The 16,595-nt window shown below is 44.9% G+C and overlaps 1 protein-coding gene across 6 annotated transcripts in view; it reads left to right on the forward strand.

Moving 5' to 3' along the window:
• Usp7 (ubiquitin carboxyl-terminal hydrolase 7) overlaps positions 1-16,595 on the forward strand; it is a 611,141-nt gene that overhangs the window by 294,095 nt on the left and 300,451 nt on the right. For 5 of the 6 annotated variants that reach the window (XM_032601215.1, XM_032601217.1, XM_031921142.2 and 2 more), the window contains 1 exon segment: positions 11,635-11,829. The exons of the other annotated variant lie outside the window; for it this stretch is intronic. In XM_032601215.1, coding sequence (XP_032457106.1) covers positions 11,635-11,829 — 195 coding nt within the window. 6 annotated transcript variants of the gene reach the window in all.

The raw sequence follows: 16,595 nt of genomic DNA on the forward strand, positions 1-16,595 counted from the left end.
CGCTGCAGATGTCGCAGATGCAAGCTGCTTCACAGCTCGTCGTGCCAGTCGATTGACTTTCCGGCAGGAAAGGCGTGGAAGGCGACGTGGGTGACGCTCACCTCCTTGGCTCGCCGGCGGATAGCTCATCCGACCGGCCCAGCTGATGGTTGATTTGGAAGAAAGCGACTTTTCGCTCGTGTGACTCGACTTGCGCTCGGCAGTACCCCTTCCCCTTCGAGTATCTCTAGCTGTCTTCGGCTGTCCTGCCGCTTGGCTCTCTCTCTCTCTCTCTCTTTCTCTCGCTCTCTCTCTCTCTCTTTCTCTGCGCGTGTCTCTTACGTGCTTTCTCTCTTGTGTTACGCCGTGTCGCCTCTCCCTTACTCATGCGACTCTCATAATTCCTCCCCTTATTCGTTACTTCGCGCGCGGCTCCTGCCGCCTCGGCTGTCGCGTCGGTGTGTGTGACTGTGTGCGAGTCACGTGTATGCGGGGTATAAGCTCGCTTTAAGTGGGCTATATGCTTCGACGCAAAGTATATAACAAATTTAGCAAAACAAAATATTTACTTTTAATAGACGATGTTAAGGTGTCAAAATCATCTCCCGGATGGAGAGATATGGTCTATGATGCAATGCACTAAATATACAACAAAAGTACCAAATAAATTTTCACTTTCTATAGATGATTTTCAGATGTCAGGATGATCCTAAGATTAAGCCATTATAGTTATGGTCAATAGTATATAGTGCTACGGATAAAATTACACCAAGTTGAACTACAAAGAAACCTTGTGTATAATCATAAGTATATTATCAGCGTTAAAATTTCAGGAAGACTAAAACTCCATGGAGTCTAGAAAAATATCCTGAAAAATCCTGATAGTGTGAAATTTCATCTTTACATTAAAATATTGCATTATTTGCGCACTAAAAAAAAAATAAAACTGTAGGAATGTTTTCATATATTAGGACTCATGTGACAGTTTACAAAATTTTGAATTAGAGGAATTTGAATAAATTGAACTGGAACTGACATTTTGGACAGAAAATTAAGCAAATTAATATCATGTATATGTATGTGTATATTATTAGCTACATATACAACATATGGATAATAATGTTCAATAAATATTTTTTAGAAATGTTGAAACGGTCTGCGAAGGGTTAATACGCGAACGCGAAGGATTCGAGACCCGAGGTTAGTAAAGCGGGAGAGAAGCACATTCGAAGAGCGATAGCAGTCTTTGATCCACCCGGTAATATCTGTTGAGTGGACAAAAGACCTCCCTATCCTCTGTAATGGCCGAGCCACCAGAGGAGAGCTGCTCGTGTGCAGAGGGAGATGAGTAGGGTATTCCCACTACGTATATCCCGCACACTTAGGTAAACCACGCAGCTATTAGACTGATGTGTGAGGTACTACCATCTCACCATGAGTCTAGAACCAGATGCGCCACCTAAATGCAGGGTACTACCATCCTACACCGGTGACACAACTGATGGGGGGGATGGGAGTAGGTAAACAAGGGTTGAAATAGTTTATATGCTTTAAATGTCTTTCATTTAATCATTCAATATTCAATTATAAGCGATGCTGGATCTCAGTCTACAAGGAGAGGGAGTGGACTGCACACATACTCTTCGAGAGCCTGGGGCTCATGGACTACTGGGTATGGTGGAGTCCGGAGTAAGCAGCGAGTACTCCCAATCGCACGCTGCTCAGTTGAGAGCCAGATCATGAATGCTCGCTGCTGGCTCCGGGGCTCCTTATATACCCGAGTTGCTCCCTCTCTCCTGTGTTACATGCGCGCACGCCATCTACCAGCTCGTAGGTAGACTATTTACATGTAGCTACTAACGCCCCTCGGTCGGTAACTTGCCTACGCCAGGCAAGTTATCCCTTGCTGCTCTCTTGTATACCCGGCCGGGGCCTGCCGTCTCAATGCCCCCCAATAAAAATTTTTTGAGACGGCACTGCGTCTGTTGACGAAAACAATTTTTTATTTAAAGGAAAAGGCGGACAAGAGAGCAGCAACAGAGAACATAGTCCGTGCTTATAAAAAAGTACAAAATTTATTTTCTTAAAGTTAATTAAAAAAACATAAAAAACTCTTTTTCTATAAAATCTTAAACTGAAACGTAGCGTCAGTGCTTTTAACAGGTAACAAAAAAAGAATCGGCATCGATGCCATCGTCAAATGAAAAGACAAGTAATAAAAAACAATAAAATCTTATGCCGTCTTCGGCGAACTCTTCGTATTCGGCGACGGTTGCCTCGCCGATCTCTGCCGCTGCGTATACCCTGCGGAGTATCTCCGCGATCGTCGGTGGCTTCATGGCGGCATTCGGTGCTGTGGCGGCGGCAGAGGTTGCCGTCGAGGTAGAGGGGGCTGAGGTCGCAGCTGAGGTGGAGGGGGCTGCCCTTCGCCGCCTCTTCTGTTCGAGTAGGCGCCTGCCTTCCTCGCGCCAGCCTTCGTTACGAGCCTGGGGCTCGTATCGCTCGTGGTGGTTGATCAGGTGGCGTTTTAGCGCGACCGGCCGGGTCTGCTGGCGAGGAGGGGGGCAGGGCCCTTTCTTCTCCTCTTTTTTCGGAGGCTGCTGTGATGATGCGGGTGCCGGGGTGGCTGTTGGTGGTAGCTGCTGCTGTTGCTGCGGTGGTGCGAGCGCTGGGAGCATCAGGTTTGCTCTTCCGGCGTCGTCCAGCGGGGGCAGGTGCACCACGGTGACGATGCGTGGCGCGGCAGAGGGCTTGGCTGGTCTTGGCCTGGCTGGGATATATCGACGCGGGATCAGCACCTTCGTTGCTGTGGCCGGGTCTGGTGGAGTTGCCTCGGTCCCGGTTTTTTGATCTCGCTTCCCCCAGCCGGGTGGTGTCTGGTAGAACCAGCCCTTCGCAAACCGCTTGTTGCCGGGCATGAAATTGCTGCCGCGGGCCATGAGAGTGCGGAGACATGATATCTTATACTTTTGTGTCCAGCACTCTGCGTAACCTTCAGCTAGCATCGCCTCGTTCACCTGCGTTAGCTGGTCGCAGATCGCCATCGGCTCTGTCTGCGATGACGACTCCCGTTTCCTCGGCTTCGGCACCTGGGGCTCGCTGGTTGTTGGTGTAGCTTCCATTTCGACTGATTATTGTCAACTGAGCGCATTGCAGCTCTTTTTTCGGCGCTTAGGCTTTTTGGAATTCGGCGGCTGGCTGCTGCCGCTGTTTTTGTTTTTTGTTAGGTCGCCTAGGTCGCGAGATGTGTATGGCGTTTTGTCGCGTACGCCGTGTTATTTTCTCACTCACGCCTATTCGTGATTTTACTGTTTCTTGAATTTTTTGAGTTTTTTATGTTTTCGAATTGTTTTACTAAGTTTGTTTGAAATCACAATTCACGATTCTATGTATATTAAAAAATAAATTTTCTTTCGTTGATTTTCTTTCTTTTTACGAATTGTGTATTCAATCTTCGAAATACGGCTTAAGATTATTTATGTGGAACTTTCCTCGCTCTTTTTTCGTATTGATATTTATAAGTAGGTATGTGTCTATTCCGACTTTTTTCTGGACCTCGTATGGTCCTTGGTAAATATAAAAAAATTTAGCTATTTTCCCGTTTTCCGCGTCGGATACGTTTAACGCTTTTATCATTACTTTGTTTCCTATATCTAATTCAAAGTGCTCCGCGTGAGCGTTCTTTTTCACCGCGCGTTTGAGAGCTATTCTATGTGCTTGCTCGCATGCAAGCGATATTCGTTTTTCGTTAGTTATTTCATCTTTTTCGGGCGGTATATACAAGTATTTTTCCCATACTCGCATGGGTTTTCGGCCGAAATGTAATTCCGTCGGTGTGTAGTTCGTTGTTTCGTGGTGCGTTTCATTTATAATATTTTGTATTATTTTCACGTATAGCGACCAACCTTTATATTGCTTAAAAATGTACGAAAGAATCGTCCTAACTCTCTATGTACCCTTTCTACTATGTTGCTTTGTGGGTGTCGGATAGATGAGTATACAAGTTTAATATTTTCGTTTTTAACGCGTTTACAAATTTGTCGCTCGTAAATTGCGTCCCGTGGTCGCATATTATTGCTTCTGGTTTACCGTACGTCTGTATATAATCCTCTGTCAGTTTTTTAATTACCGCGTGAGCTGTTGCTCGGCGGAGAAGGTAAAAAACAACGTATTTACTGAAAACATCTATACTTGTTAATAAGTATTTTACTCCCCCCGCCGAGGTAGGAAGTGGACCGTAAAAGTCTATTGACAGTAATGCACCAGGCTTTTGCGTCAAGATAGGCTGTGACATTTCCCTGTATTTTTTAGTTAAATGTTTAGTGCGTTGGCAACTGTCACATTTTAAAATTTTTGCTATTCTTCTGTGTAAGCCTGATGCGTAGAAATGCTCGCATAGCATTTTATTTAATTTTTGCCCCCCCCCCCCCCCCTATGTGGCCGTATATTGCGTGTACCTCATTTATAAAATCTCTTAACACGTTCTTTGGTATTACAATTTTTTATCGTTCTTTCGCTTTTTTATACAATACATAATCTATTAGCTCGTACCGTTTACAAGTTTTTTCGTCGTTGTTTACAAGTTCGTCGATTAATGTACGCGTTTGAGGATCCCGCCTCTGGATCTTTTCTGTGTTTTTACATATATTCACGAGTTCGCGGCTTGGTTTTTGCTGGAAGATAGCGGAAATTATGATTTCAGATTGGCTGTCTGCCTTACTTTTTTCGCTTTCGTCCATGCGGCTGAGGTAGTCTGCTACTGCATTTTGTTTCCCGGGAATGTGCGTTGGATTTAGATTAAAGTCCTGGATCGCGAGGTTCCACCTCTGTAATCTCTGGTTGTTGAACTTGCAAGTTCTTAGGAATATTAGAGCCTCGTGATCAGTACGGACTCTAATTTCGATTGCCCCCCTTAAATATGTATCGAGCTTGTTAAGTGACCACACGAGGGCTAGCATTTCTTTTTCTGTAGTGAAATATGAGCATTCGCTACCCTTGAGTGTTCTGCTTACAGAGCATACTACTTCTTCCTCTCCCTTATCGTTCAGTTGAGAGAGGACCGCGGTGAGCGCGAAGTCTGACGCGTCTGTCGTCAGTATGTACGGCTTTTTTGGATCCGCGTATTTTAAAATTATGTTATCATCAAAAAGCGTTTTTATTTTTTCGAACGCTTCTTGATGTTCGATTGTCCAATGGAACAGTACGCTTTTCTCATTAAATTTAATAATGGTATTAGACTTTCAACGAAATGTTTTGTAAATTTTGAATACAAATTTATGAATCCGATAAAGCTTTGTAGCTGTTTTAAATTTTTCGGTCTTTTGAAATTACGAATTGTACGTATTTTCTCCGGATCCGGTCGTATTCCTTTTGCGGAAATATAATGCACGAGAAATTCTATCTCTTCACAGAAAAATTTAGATTTTTTGAAATTCAATCGTAAATTATGTTCGATTAGCCTTTCATATAATTTGTTGAGGTGTTCGATGTGTTCTTCGAACGTACGCGATTTGATCATTAGATCATCTACAAATAGTACCAGAAATTCATTGAAATCCCACGTGGCTTCCGCCAGCCCTCGGTTTCTTTTCAAATACTTCTTTTCTTTTAATGATTAGATTTTTTAGTATATTTCTTTGTGCCTCATTGAGGTTTCCACAAGAATTAATTTTTCCATCGATCTCCTCGATTGTGAGTTCGTATGGATTTTCATAATTGTTTTCATAATCTTCGTAAAGATTATTGAGATCCGTGTGGTGCCCTTTTTCACTGTATCCACTGGCGTCTTGGATTGTTAGCGACGTGAACTCGTTACGCGGCATTTTTTTGTCTACGTACGTTATTACTCCGTCGTTGTCTTTAACCGAAAAGGGAATTTGTTCATGTACCGTGTCTATTAATATTTTTAATAGTTTGATTGTGTCGAACGCGATTATACAAGGCTTGACTAGTTTGGGTATAACTACGAATATGATTTTTTCAGACAGTTTTTCGTATTTAAACGCAATTGTATTTTGAGTCGAGCTGATTTGCTACCCGTAGCGCCTTTTATGACTTTACCGCAAATAGGTAATGTTGGACAAAGCTTGAGAGTTACATAGTTTTGATGGTAAAATTCTTCAGAAATGGCCGTTACCTCGCTTCCCGTATCCACGAGTGCGTCAACCTCTATATTTTTTATAAATATTTTTATTTCTGGGCAGTGGGATATTTCCACTTCGCGACCGTCCGGGTTAATATCCTGCAGTAATTTGTTGCGCGGGTTCTCCATTATGGACGCGATTTGAGCAGCTGCGTCGTTCTCCCCTAGAGAAGGGAGTGCATCCGCCTTGGACGCAGCTACTGCATGTTTCCCGAGTTTTGTTTAGTTATGTCTTGAAGACAGTCCAAGATGTCGATGTCGTAAGTATCTTTCTGAGGGGATTTATTATTCCCCTGTTTTTTGTTCCCACCTTTGTTTTGCGACCCTGATCCTTTGTTCGTTGTGTCGTCTGCTGTCTGCATAACGTTTATATTGTGTGGCGTCTACGTCTTTTACTGACCGCGATTGTTGCCTGATGGCTTGTTAGGCTGACTGATTTTGGTTATTTTGTTTGATTTGCGCGTTTTGGTTAGTTTGCGCGTTGGCTCGATTTCGATTTGTATCATCGTTATCGTAGTCTGCGAGTATCTCGAGAAATTTGTTTACTGACTTTATCTCGTGCCCGGTTACTGTATGTCGTATGTCTCGATCGAAGTGCTCCGCGATCTTTTTGACGAGCTCGTGCTCTTCTAAATTTAATTCTAGCTCGCGGGCTAGACCGAACGTGTGTGTGGCATAGCTGACACGACCTCGAGGTCCAGTGCTGTACTGTCCGAATTCTACTTTTCGACCATTTGTTCTTTGAATTTGATTGTTCCAGTAGCATTCCATGAAGCGCGTCGAAAACGTCTCGAAACTATCCACTTCCCCTTGGAGTAAATACCACCAATTATGCGCGTCGCCTTCCAAGGCCTGAGAAATGACGTATTTTAGCTCGTGGTCTTCCGGTTTGACCAATTTAATGTAATTGTCGAGTTCTGACAGGAACTTCATGGGTCTTTCGCTAGCTAGACCTTTGAATTTCGGCATAGCTATTTTCACACGTTTAGTAATGTCAATCGTAGGTTCGGAAGAGCCACCGTTATTACTTTTTATAAGTTTTTCGAGTCGTGTAGACTCTCTTGCCTGTGTCTCGATAATTTTTTGCATACCTAGACATAGCTCCGTCTGGGATGCTTTAGTTTCAATTAGTGTGCGTATATCGTTAAAATCTGATTGTAATTTAGTATGTTGGTCAGAGAGGGCATCATAGTCCGACTCGACGGTTGCTAGCCTCTTTTTCATCGCGTCATGGCTTTGTTGCAAGTTATCTATGTCAATCTTGTTATTGTCACTCTCTTTTTTGATTCCTTCTAGCGTTAAGGCGAGAGCGTCTATGCGCTCGATAGTTTCGAACTGTTTGTGTTCTTTACTCGTGTTTAAAAAACTCGTACGTATATGTGGCTCTCCTAGTGAGTCCAAGTTTTCGTTAGTTTCTAATTTTTCTACTCGTTCTTCGAGTGTGCTTTGTTTTTGGTCTAATGTGGCAAGCTCGTATACTACAGCATTTTTCCACTCTGGCTCTTTCTCCGCGTTGTCTGGATTATGTTCATTTTGTAACTTTTGTATTTCTTCTTGGATCGCTAAAGAGCGCCTGTTGTGGGTTTTACCCGCGGCTACAGCCATTTTTTATTTTTTTTTTTAGCTTTTTTTAAAGCTAGAGAAAGGGCCTATGGGCCGTAATCGAAAGAAAGGAGAAAAAATTTGGTTATCTAAGGATTAATAAAAAAATTTTTTTTTTATGCTTGAGATTGCCACATAGATGGGGGGGGGGGGGGGAAACGTTACCGCGCTTTACATTAAGCTGCACGTCGGCTCGTGAATCGTTAGCTTACTCATCCCGTCGGTTATTTTCGAGACTTCCCGGTCGAGCGAGTCGAGTCGTGAGCTCAGGATTCGGAATTTTATGTCCTTTCGCGTCGATAGTTTCTCGATTAGTTTGAGTGTCTCAGTCTCTTCTTCAAGGAGTTCTTCGAAACCCTTTTCCAGGACGCGTAGATCACGATCGAGATTTAACATATTCTTATGACACGATTTGACGTTCCTGTCAACATTTTGGAGGGCTTCGTAGTTCCGCGTGCTGCGCTTGGTTAGATCCTAGATCGCTTCGCAGAGATTATCGAGGTGCTTGTGTATTTGTTGCTCGGCGAGCGATAACTGAGGAAGGGGGATCATTGAGCGTAGTGGAGTTTTCAAGTCTCCAAAGTAAAAAAAAAAAATGTTTCAATGGTCTCCCTTAGTCAATCTCCCGTATTATAACAAACCCGTGTCCCTGTTCGGGCGCCAATGAAACGGTACGCGAAGGGTTAATACGCGAACGCGAAGGATTCGAGACCCGAGGTTAGTAAAGCAGGAGAGAAGCACATTCGAAGAGCGATAGCAGTCTTTGATCCACCCGGTAATATCTATTGAGTGGACAAAAGACCTCCCTATCCTCTGTAATGGCCGAGCCACCAGAGGAGAGCTGCTCGTGTGTAGAGGGAGACGAGTAGGGTATTCCCACTACGCATATCCCGCACACTTAGGTAAACCACGCAGCTATTAGACTGATGTGTGAGGTACTACCATCACACCATGAGTCTAGAACCAGATGCGCCACCTAAATGCAGGGTACTACCATCCTACACCGGGTTGAAAACAAGGGTTGAAATAGTTTATATGCTTTAAATGTCTTTCATTTAATCATTCAATATTCAATTATAAGCGATGCTGGATCTCAGTCTACAAGGAGAGGGAGCGGACTGCACACATACTCTTCGAGAGCCTGGGGCTCATGGACTACTGGGTATGGTGGAGTCCGGAGTAAGCAGCGAGTACTCCCAATCGCACGCTGCTCAGTTAAGAGCCAGATCATGAATGCTCGCTGCTGGCTCCGGGGCTCCTTATATACCCGAGTTGCTCCCTCTCTCCTGTGTTACATGCGCGCACGCCATCTACCAGCTCGTAGGTAGACTATTTACATGTAGCTACTAACGCCCCTCGGTCGGTAACTTGCCTACGCCAGGCAAGTTATCCCTTGCTGCTCTCTTGTATACCCGGCCGGGGCCTGCCGTCTCAATGTCTTCTATCAGGTATGAGGAGACATATTTAAGGTACATTTTAAGCCTGGGTAGAGTAAAGAAGGCGGTCCGGATTTTTCACAAAGCCATGGCAAATGACTAAAAACACTTATTTATATAGTAAAATGTCACGAATTTGAGTCAATGATTGTACAAGGTATATACATTTTTAAGAACATTGGTTCGGCTTTATCGGTCTTCCCGAGGCAGGTTGTCTGGTGAGAAAGGAGAGAAAAAACTTTAATACATTTTCTCTTTTCTTCTCGACGTTTCGACGGCCAATGCTGCCCTCATCAGGAAAATTTATGGAGAAGATCGGTACAAAGTTTTGCCGAGAAGGCGTTTCCCCGCCGTGCGGCGGGGGGAACGTAGGTGAACAGTGTTTCTCTATCAGCTGTTCGATTCTAATTCGCCAGCGCCATTCTGCCTCGCCTTTGATGTCATTTATAAAAAAAAATTATTTTGAAAATATATCAAATATGCACCATTTTCACCGAAAAAAAATGTATATAAAAAAAATATATTTAGAGAAAAATGGTTTTTCTCTATCTGATGCTGCCTTCGGTGGTGATCAAGAATATTGGTTCGTCTATATCGGTCTTCCCGAGGCAGGTTGTGTGGTGAGAAAGGAGAGAAAAAACTTTAAAACATTTTCTCTTATCTTCTCAACGTTTCGACGGACAATGCCGCCCTCATCAGGAGAAATTATGGAGAAGATCGGTACAAAATTTTGTCGAGAAGGCGCTTCCCCGCCGCGAGTCAACATTTTCGTCGTATTTATATAGCGCGGAGCAGTGAGAAGGGAGTCAAGCGGCCGTGTTGACAATTTCTTGCGCTATTAACGTCAGAGCATGGCTTATGTTTGTTTTGTTTCCAGCTGGTGTATAAGGTGTGTATATACTGTATTTAAATTTTGTGTGTCTTCCTTCTTATTAATACCGTTTTCTTGTAGGTGTATGTGTAGCATTTCGGAAACTACTCTTATTTAAATTGATCTCTCTGTCTTTAATGTGGTAATTTTCAAAATTGAAAGTGTGATTCAAATTGTTGATGTAATCGGAAATTACAGTATTTTTCGATTTTTTGTGTTCATTCATACGTACACACACATTCCTTTTTTTGGCCTACATACGTAGCAGAGCTATCATTACATTCAAGTTTATAAACAACGTTGTTTTCTAGATCTTTATCTTTCTAGTCTTTGCCTTTTATAATGATGTTTTTCATTTGGCTATTTATTTTTGGCACAGTTTTGATGTTGAGGGTCTTGAATGCATGACTGGTCTAGTCGTAAAAACGTTGAATATAGGGTAGGCTTACAATATTGCGTTTTTTATTACTGCTAATCGGTTGCCTCGACAATGTGTTTGATGTTAACGTTGACATTCTTTTTCGTATATTTTTGTTAACGAAGGCGGGTGGATAATAATTTTCGTGCAGTAATTTTTAATGTTTTGAATATTCTTATTGTGAAATTTCTTGTTGAATAATTTTATCGCTCTATCGACAAGATTGTACACCATGGCGATTTTTTGGAGACATAAGATGTTGTGATGTGTAATTTAAAAATCTGCCGGAGAAGGTCGGTTTGGTGTACCAATCAGTTACTAATTTATCTTTGTCTTTGATCAATAGAACATCTAGAAAACTTATGGAGTTATTGATCTCAGTCTCGTGAGTAAATTGTAATCAATTGTTGTAAGAATTGAATGTTTTTAAAATTTCGTCGACTTTGTCATTCGGCACACATGTCGTCGACATATCGATAAAAGAATGTTGGTTTGAACGATAGTTTAGATAGGTAATTCGTTCGATTGATTGTAAGTTTTATTTCACACTATACATACATTATTATACACCAACAAGTTTTTAATAAATACAAATTTTTCACATTAGTCTCCTGATGAGGGCAGCATTGTCCGTCGAAACGTTGAGAAAAAAAGAGAAAATATTTTGAAGTTTTTTCTTTCCTTTCTCACCACACAACCTGCCTCGGGAAGACCGATAGAGACAAATCAATATTCGTTATCCTATATGCTTTGATAAAATGTAGTATAGTAAGTAGTGAAGCTTTCTGCATAGTTTTCTGTAGTATACTTAAACCTCTTGCCTTTACGCATTGTTTTTGTGACCTTGTCCCATTCAGTACACAAAATTATACTGACACGCCAACTTAACATCATAAAAGAGTATATAGCTCAGATGCCAACAGAAATGCAAATTTTTTATAAAGAACACATACTATAAGCTCTAATTGTATGTTATTATATTCGTAACCTGATCCTAATATGGTGTTCAAGATTAAATAATCTTTTTAAAATCATAGATTCGCTAGTTATTATAGCATAAGTATTATAAGTAATTTTTGTAAGTTGATTCTTGTAGTTATTGATATTTTGTCAAAATCTATCATTGTTAATATTGTAAAACAAAACTCAATTTTTTAATACAAAATTATATTTAATATGATTATAGTGGTGTAAATTCGATGATGACGTTGTTTCAAAATGTTCCAAACAAGAAGCAATAGAGCATAACTATGGTGGTCAAGATGAAGATATTTCAATGACTGTAAAACATTGTACAAATGCATATATGTTAGTGTACATTCGAAATTCAGAATTAGAGCATGTTTTACAAGAAGTTCGTGAAGAAGATATTCCTCAAGAGGTCAGTGTCATTAAGTAACTTATTATTTTTTAATATCATCAATATGTTAACTATCCATTTTGCTAAAATTGACTATTAAAAAAACGGTGTGCTTCTCGGGCAGAAGTGATAATTGCAATTGATTAATGTATGAAGTATTTAAAATTGAACTTATTTAGTATAATAGTACATTACGATACATGTGACTTAAGTAGCACTTTTTCGCACGGCGTGAGGTTGGAGCTCGATCGTAGCGTGGGTTCCAATTGCGCCGCGCAGAAATGTTACTTAGGTCACGAGTATCGTATAGAATTTTATATCACAGCTTACCTAAGCCCCCTGTCACGCCTATCCATGTCATAAGCAGTCCTATTTTGGACCGTGAGGTTAACGCACGAGCGTAGCGAGTGAGATAAATACGGTGCAAAAAAGGACTACTTATGCCATGGATAGCCAAAACTTAAGTGCAGGCTTAGGTCACACTGTGCTACAAGACTTATGAATTATTATTCAAGAGAGTGGATCGCAGCGTTGGTAGTGAAAGCAGATTTTCTAATGCTTGTGGCAAATATTGCTTCATGTTCCTATATTATATGATATGGGTATGCAGCGATTTCCCAAAAATTTCTCATCAGACTTGAGAAGAAATGATCTGACTATTAAAGAATTCGTTGCTAAGTTTTAATATAATATTGAAAAATTTGTAAACGTGAAACGATGAAGTAAAAACGACCGCCTCACGATAAGGACAATCCTTGCGGAGCTGGCCCGCGTCTTCGACCCGGCCGGATGACTGGCGCCAGTCACGGTCGTCGCCAAGATGATCATCCAAGACCTCTGGCATGCCAAACTCGACTGGGACGAAAACATGCCTCAACCCTGGGCCCGCCGCTGGCTCGAGTTCCAAGAGAGCATGAGTATGGTCGACAAGCTGATCATCCCCCGATGGATCGGCGCGGACAAGCAGCGGCGAGTGGAGCTGCACGCCTTCGACGACGCGAGCCGCCGCGCAATGGCAACCGCACTGTACTGCAGGACCACCAACCCCCGCAGCAAAACCACGTCGGTCAGCCTGCTGTGGGCGAAGAGCAAACTCTCACCGGTCCGAAGCCTGGTCCCCACCGAGAAATCTCCCACCAGGATGACCATACCTCGCCTCGAGCTGAGAGCCGCCCTACTGGCCGCCAAGCTGCTCCGCTACGTCGCCACGAGCCTGAACGTCCCCCTGTCGAACTGCTACATGTGGGGAGACTCGCAAGTAGTCCTGCATTGGCTGAGATCGGACAGTCCGACGGGAAACAACTTCGTCGACGACTACATTGCCCACATCCAGGAGCTCACACCAACGATCAGCTGGCGCTACGTCCCAACGGGCGAGAACCCCGCCGATATCGCTATCAGGGGCACCGACGTCCAAGGCCTCAGCCAGCTCAGCTTGTGGTGGGAAGGACCGGAATGGCTTCAACGTGCGGAGGCTAGCTGGCCCACGCAGCAACTGCCCGGCACCCCGCCGGCGCCTGTCGAGCAAGTCAACCTACAGTGCAACGCCGCTTAGATCACTCAGGCCGATCACCATCCAGCCTCCAAATTCTCGAACCTCAACAGGCTACTGGGGGCCATGACGCGCTGCCGACGCCTCATACGCAGCCGCACCGATCCGCGGACGCCGGTCATCCTCTCCCCAGTGACCGCCACCGACCTAGATGAGGCGTACCATATCTGTGCCAAACTCAGCCAGCGATAGGACTACGGGCCCGAGATCAGGCAGCTTCAGCTCGGGCGGCCAATCAGCAAGGACAGCGCGCTGAGAATGCTCTCCCCGTTCCTCGACGAATCCGGACTGCTTCGCGTGGGAGGCCGACTCTGCAACTCGCTCCTGCCGGCAAACGAGATGCACCCAGTCATCCTGTGCGGGCGCAGCCCCCTCGCAAAACTGACCATCAACTGGGCCCACCGCCGCAGCCTACACGCCGGGTTTAGGGCCACGTACTCCTACGCCATCCAGCGAGCCTGGATCATTGGCGCCAGGACACAGGTGCGATCACACATCAAGAAGTGCGTAGCCTGCACCATCACCAACGCCCGGCCGCAGACCCAAGCAATGGCCCCGCTGCCCGCAGCCCAGGTCACGCCGTCGGCCGCCTTTCTCCGCACGGGGGTCGACTATGCCGGGCCGTTCCAGATACTATGCACGAAAGGCCGGGGAATACGGTCCCCCAAAGGATACGTTGCGCTATTCGTCTGCATGACCACCAAAGCCGTGCACCTGGAACTCGTTGGCGACCTTACCACCCAGAGCTTTCTCGGCGCTCTCGACCGCTTCACCGGGCACCGCGGCCAGCCACAGGAGATCTGGAGTGACAACGGCACGACATTCCGAGGCGCCAATGCGGAACTGAACCGCTTGCTTCGCGCTGCCAAGATGGACTGGGGACAAGTGGAGGGCAGCCTCGCACAGCAAGGCATCACATGGCGGTTCATCCCACCATTCGCGCCTCACTTTGGCGGAATCTGGGAAGCTGGCGTAAAGTCCGCCACGACCCACCTCCGACGCGTCGCCGGCCCACGCAAACTGACATTCGAGGAATTCTCAACGCTGCTCGTCCGCGTCGAGAGCGCCCTCAACTTCCGGCCTCTAGTCCCCCTGTCCGGCGACCCCGACGACGTCGAAGCTCTGACCCCCGGACACTTCCTGACCGGCAGGTCTCTCGCCTCAATGCCACAGCCCTCCGCAGCCGACGCATCCCTCGACCATGCCACGCACTGGAACCTGACCAAGGGACTGTGGGACCACTTCTGGAACCGATGGAGCCGCGAGTACTTAAACACCTTACAGCAGCGCTCCAAATGGACCAGAAAGCAACCCAATCTCAGGGTCGACGACATGGTCATCATCATCGACCCTCCCCTCGCCAGGCCCAACGGAAGGTGGACGCTCGGCAGAATCACATCGATCCACCCGGGACAAGACGGCCTCGTCCGAATGGCTACCGTCCGCACTGCCAATGGCCCTTACACCCGGCCCGTGGCGAAGCTGGTCCAGCTCCCCGTTCATCACGAAGACCAGCAGACACCAGACGCGGACCAAGGACCCGACAACCACTGATGCGATGCAGCCGAACCATCGTCGCAGCCCCGCCCCCAACGCGGGCCCTTTGGCCACGATCTTCTCGCCCGACCTCTGTCCCCCTCGATGCTGACCACCTCACGGCGGGCGGTTCAACCCGCACGGCGGGCAGCCAGCCCTCACGGCGGGTGGCAATTATTCCGTTCACGGAACGGGGCGGGCGGGATGTTGGATTTGAATCTTGGCGCCCCCATGCAACTCGACCGGCTGCCTCCGACACCCCTCAGATGGATCTCTCAGCCGCTCGTCCCTCCCCCATCCCTTCATCTCTCAGACCCAAGCGGCCTCCCACGCCACCTCCCCAAGCCAGTACACTCCGAGCCTTCAACCGGAACCGACGCTACGCTGCGCAGCCTACGTTATTATAATAAAGTGTCATTAACCGAACTCTCAGTCGTCATTACTTCACCCCAAACCCAACAATAAGTGTATTAGAAACACACACACGCGCGCACACACACACACACAAACAAACAAACATGCTCGGATTAAACAAGACTAAAAAGAGTGTTACAAGATTAAACAAAGTGTAACAGATAATTATTCTTAATCAATATATTTTTAACTATGTAAATATGTGCATAAAACCAGAAAATCGAGCGGCTGACGAGCGGACAGAAAATATTACGTGATAGGAGGACCGCCACGGCCCAGCTATCAATTTGCCGTAATCCACTAGGAGAAGAGTAAGAGAGAAAGAATAAAAAAGGACCTTCTACGGGAAGCCAGCCAGCCTTTGAAACTGCGAGGCTTTCTGGGGCCACGGAGATCAAGAGACTTCTTGAAACTTGACCTCGGGTCTTCAATTAAAATCTGCAGGGTCGCACTTTTTTGAAGCTGTGCAAGCTAAATATCCTCAGCAGTCGGATCATTTTTTTTAAGTCTGATGAGAAATTTATGAGAAATCTATGCATACCCATACCATTAATCATATCATATAGAAACATGTTACAATATTTGCCACAAGCATTGGAAAAACTGCTTTGTAATCGAATGTTATTCCATCTTAGCTTCTTGAAATTTCTCTGAATGCTGTTAATGTGATCGGGGATGTATGGTTATGTATCAAAACTATCAAAATACCATCTAACACCATTTTTGGATACATATATCGTTACCCAGTGCATATCACGTCTCTTATGACTCTGTGTATTAAACACAAAGCCACATGATTTTACTCAGGACATTGGAATTTGATCTGCCGAATAAACCCCCACCGCATGAGCTCTCATTTTTCGCAACTTCTGGAGAATATTCAGAAAATTCATCCTTGCATAGATAGTATGGCGGCGAGAAGAGACGCTCTGCTGTTGTAGTTATACTGCCCCTGACACCATGTGAATTTAGCCGGAGTTTTAATTTGCAGGCGTTGTTGAGCAAAGTGGACACCCGTACGCCTCCTCTACATTGATAACTTCTCATGTCGTAATCTTATTTAGCAGTGTTGCCTTTTCCTCTCATCGCACATGAATTTTATTTGCTTTTCTACAAATATCATGCATAATTTTGTAGAATTTTTTTAGCGAAACGTTCCTATCGTACCAATCCAGACCATGATCATGCAGCGAAAAAAACTGAAAAAAAACTGAAAAAACTGAAAATCGATAACTAGATCCATTTCTCCGTTTGTCTGCACAGATCAAGAAAGAATCGACTGGCA

Source organism: Nasonia vitripennis, assembly GCF_009193385.2.
Source record: "Nasonia vitripennis strain AsymCx chromosome 1 unlocalized genomic scaffold, Nvit_psr_1.1 chr1_random0002, whole genome shotgun sequence".
NCBI lineage: Eukaryota > Metazoa > Arthropoda > Insecta > Hymenoptera > Pteromalidae > Nasonia > Nasonia vitripennis.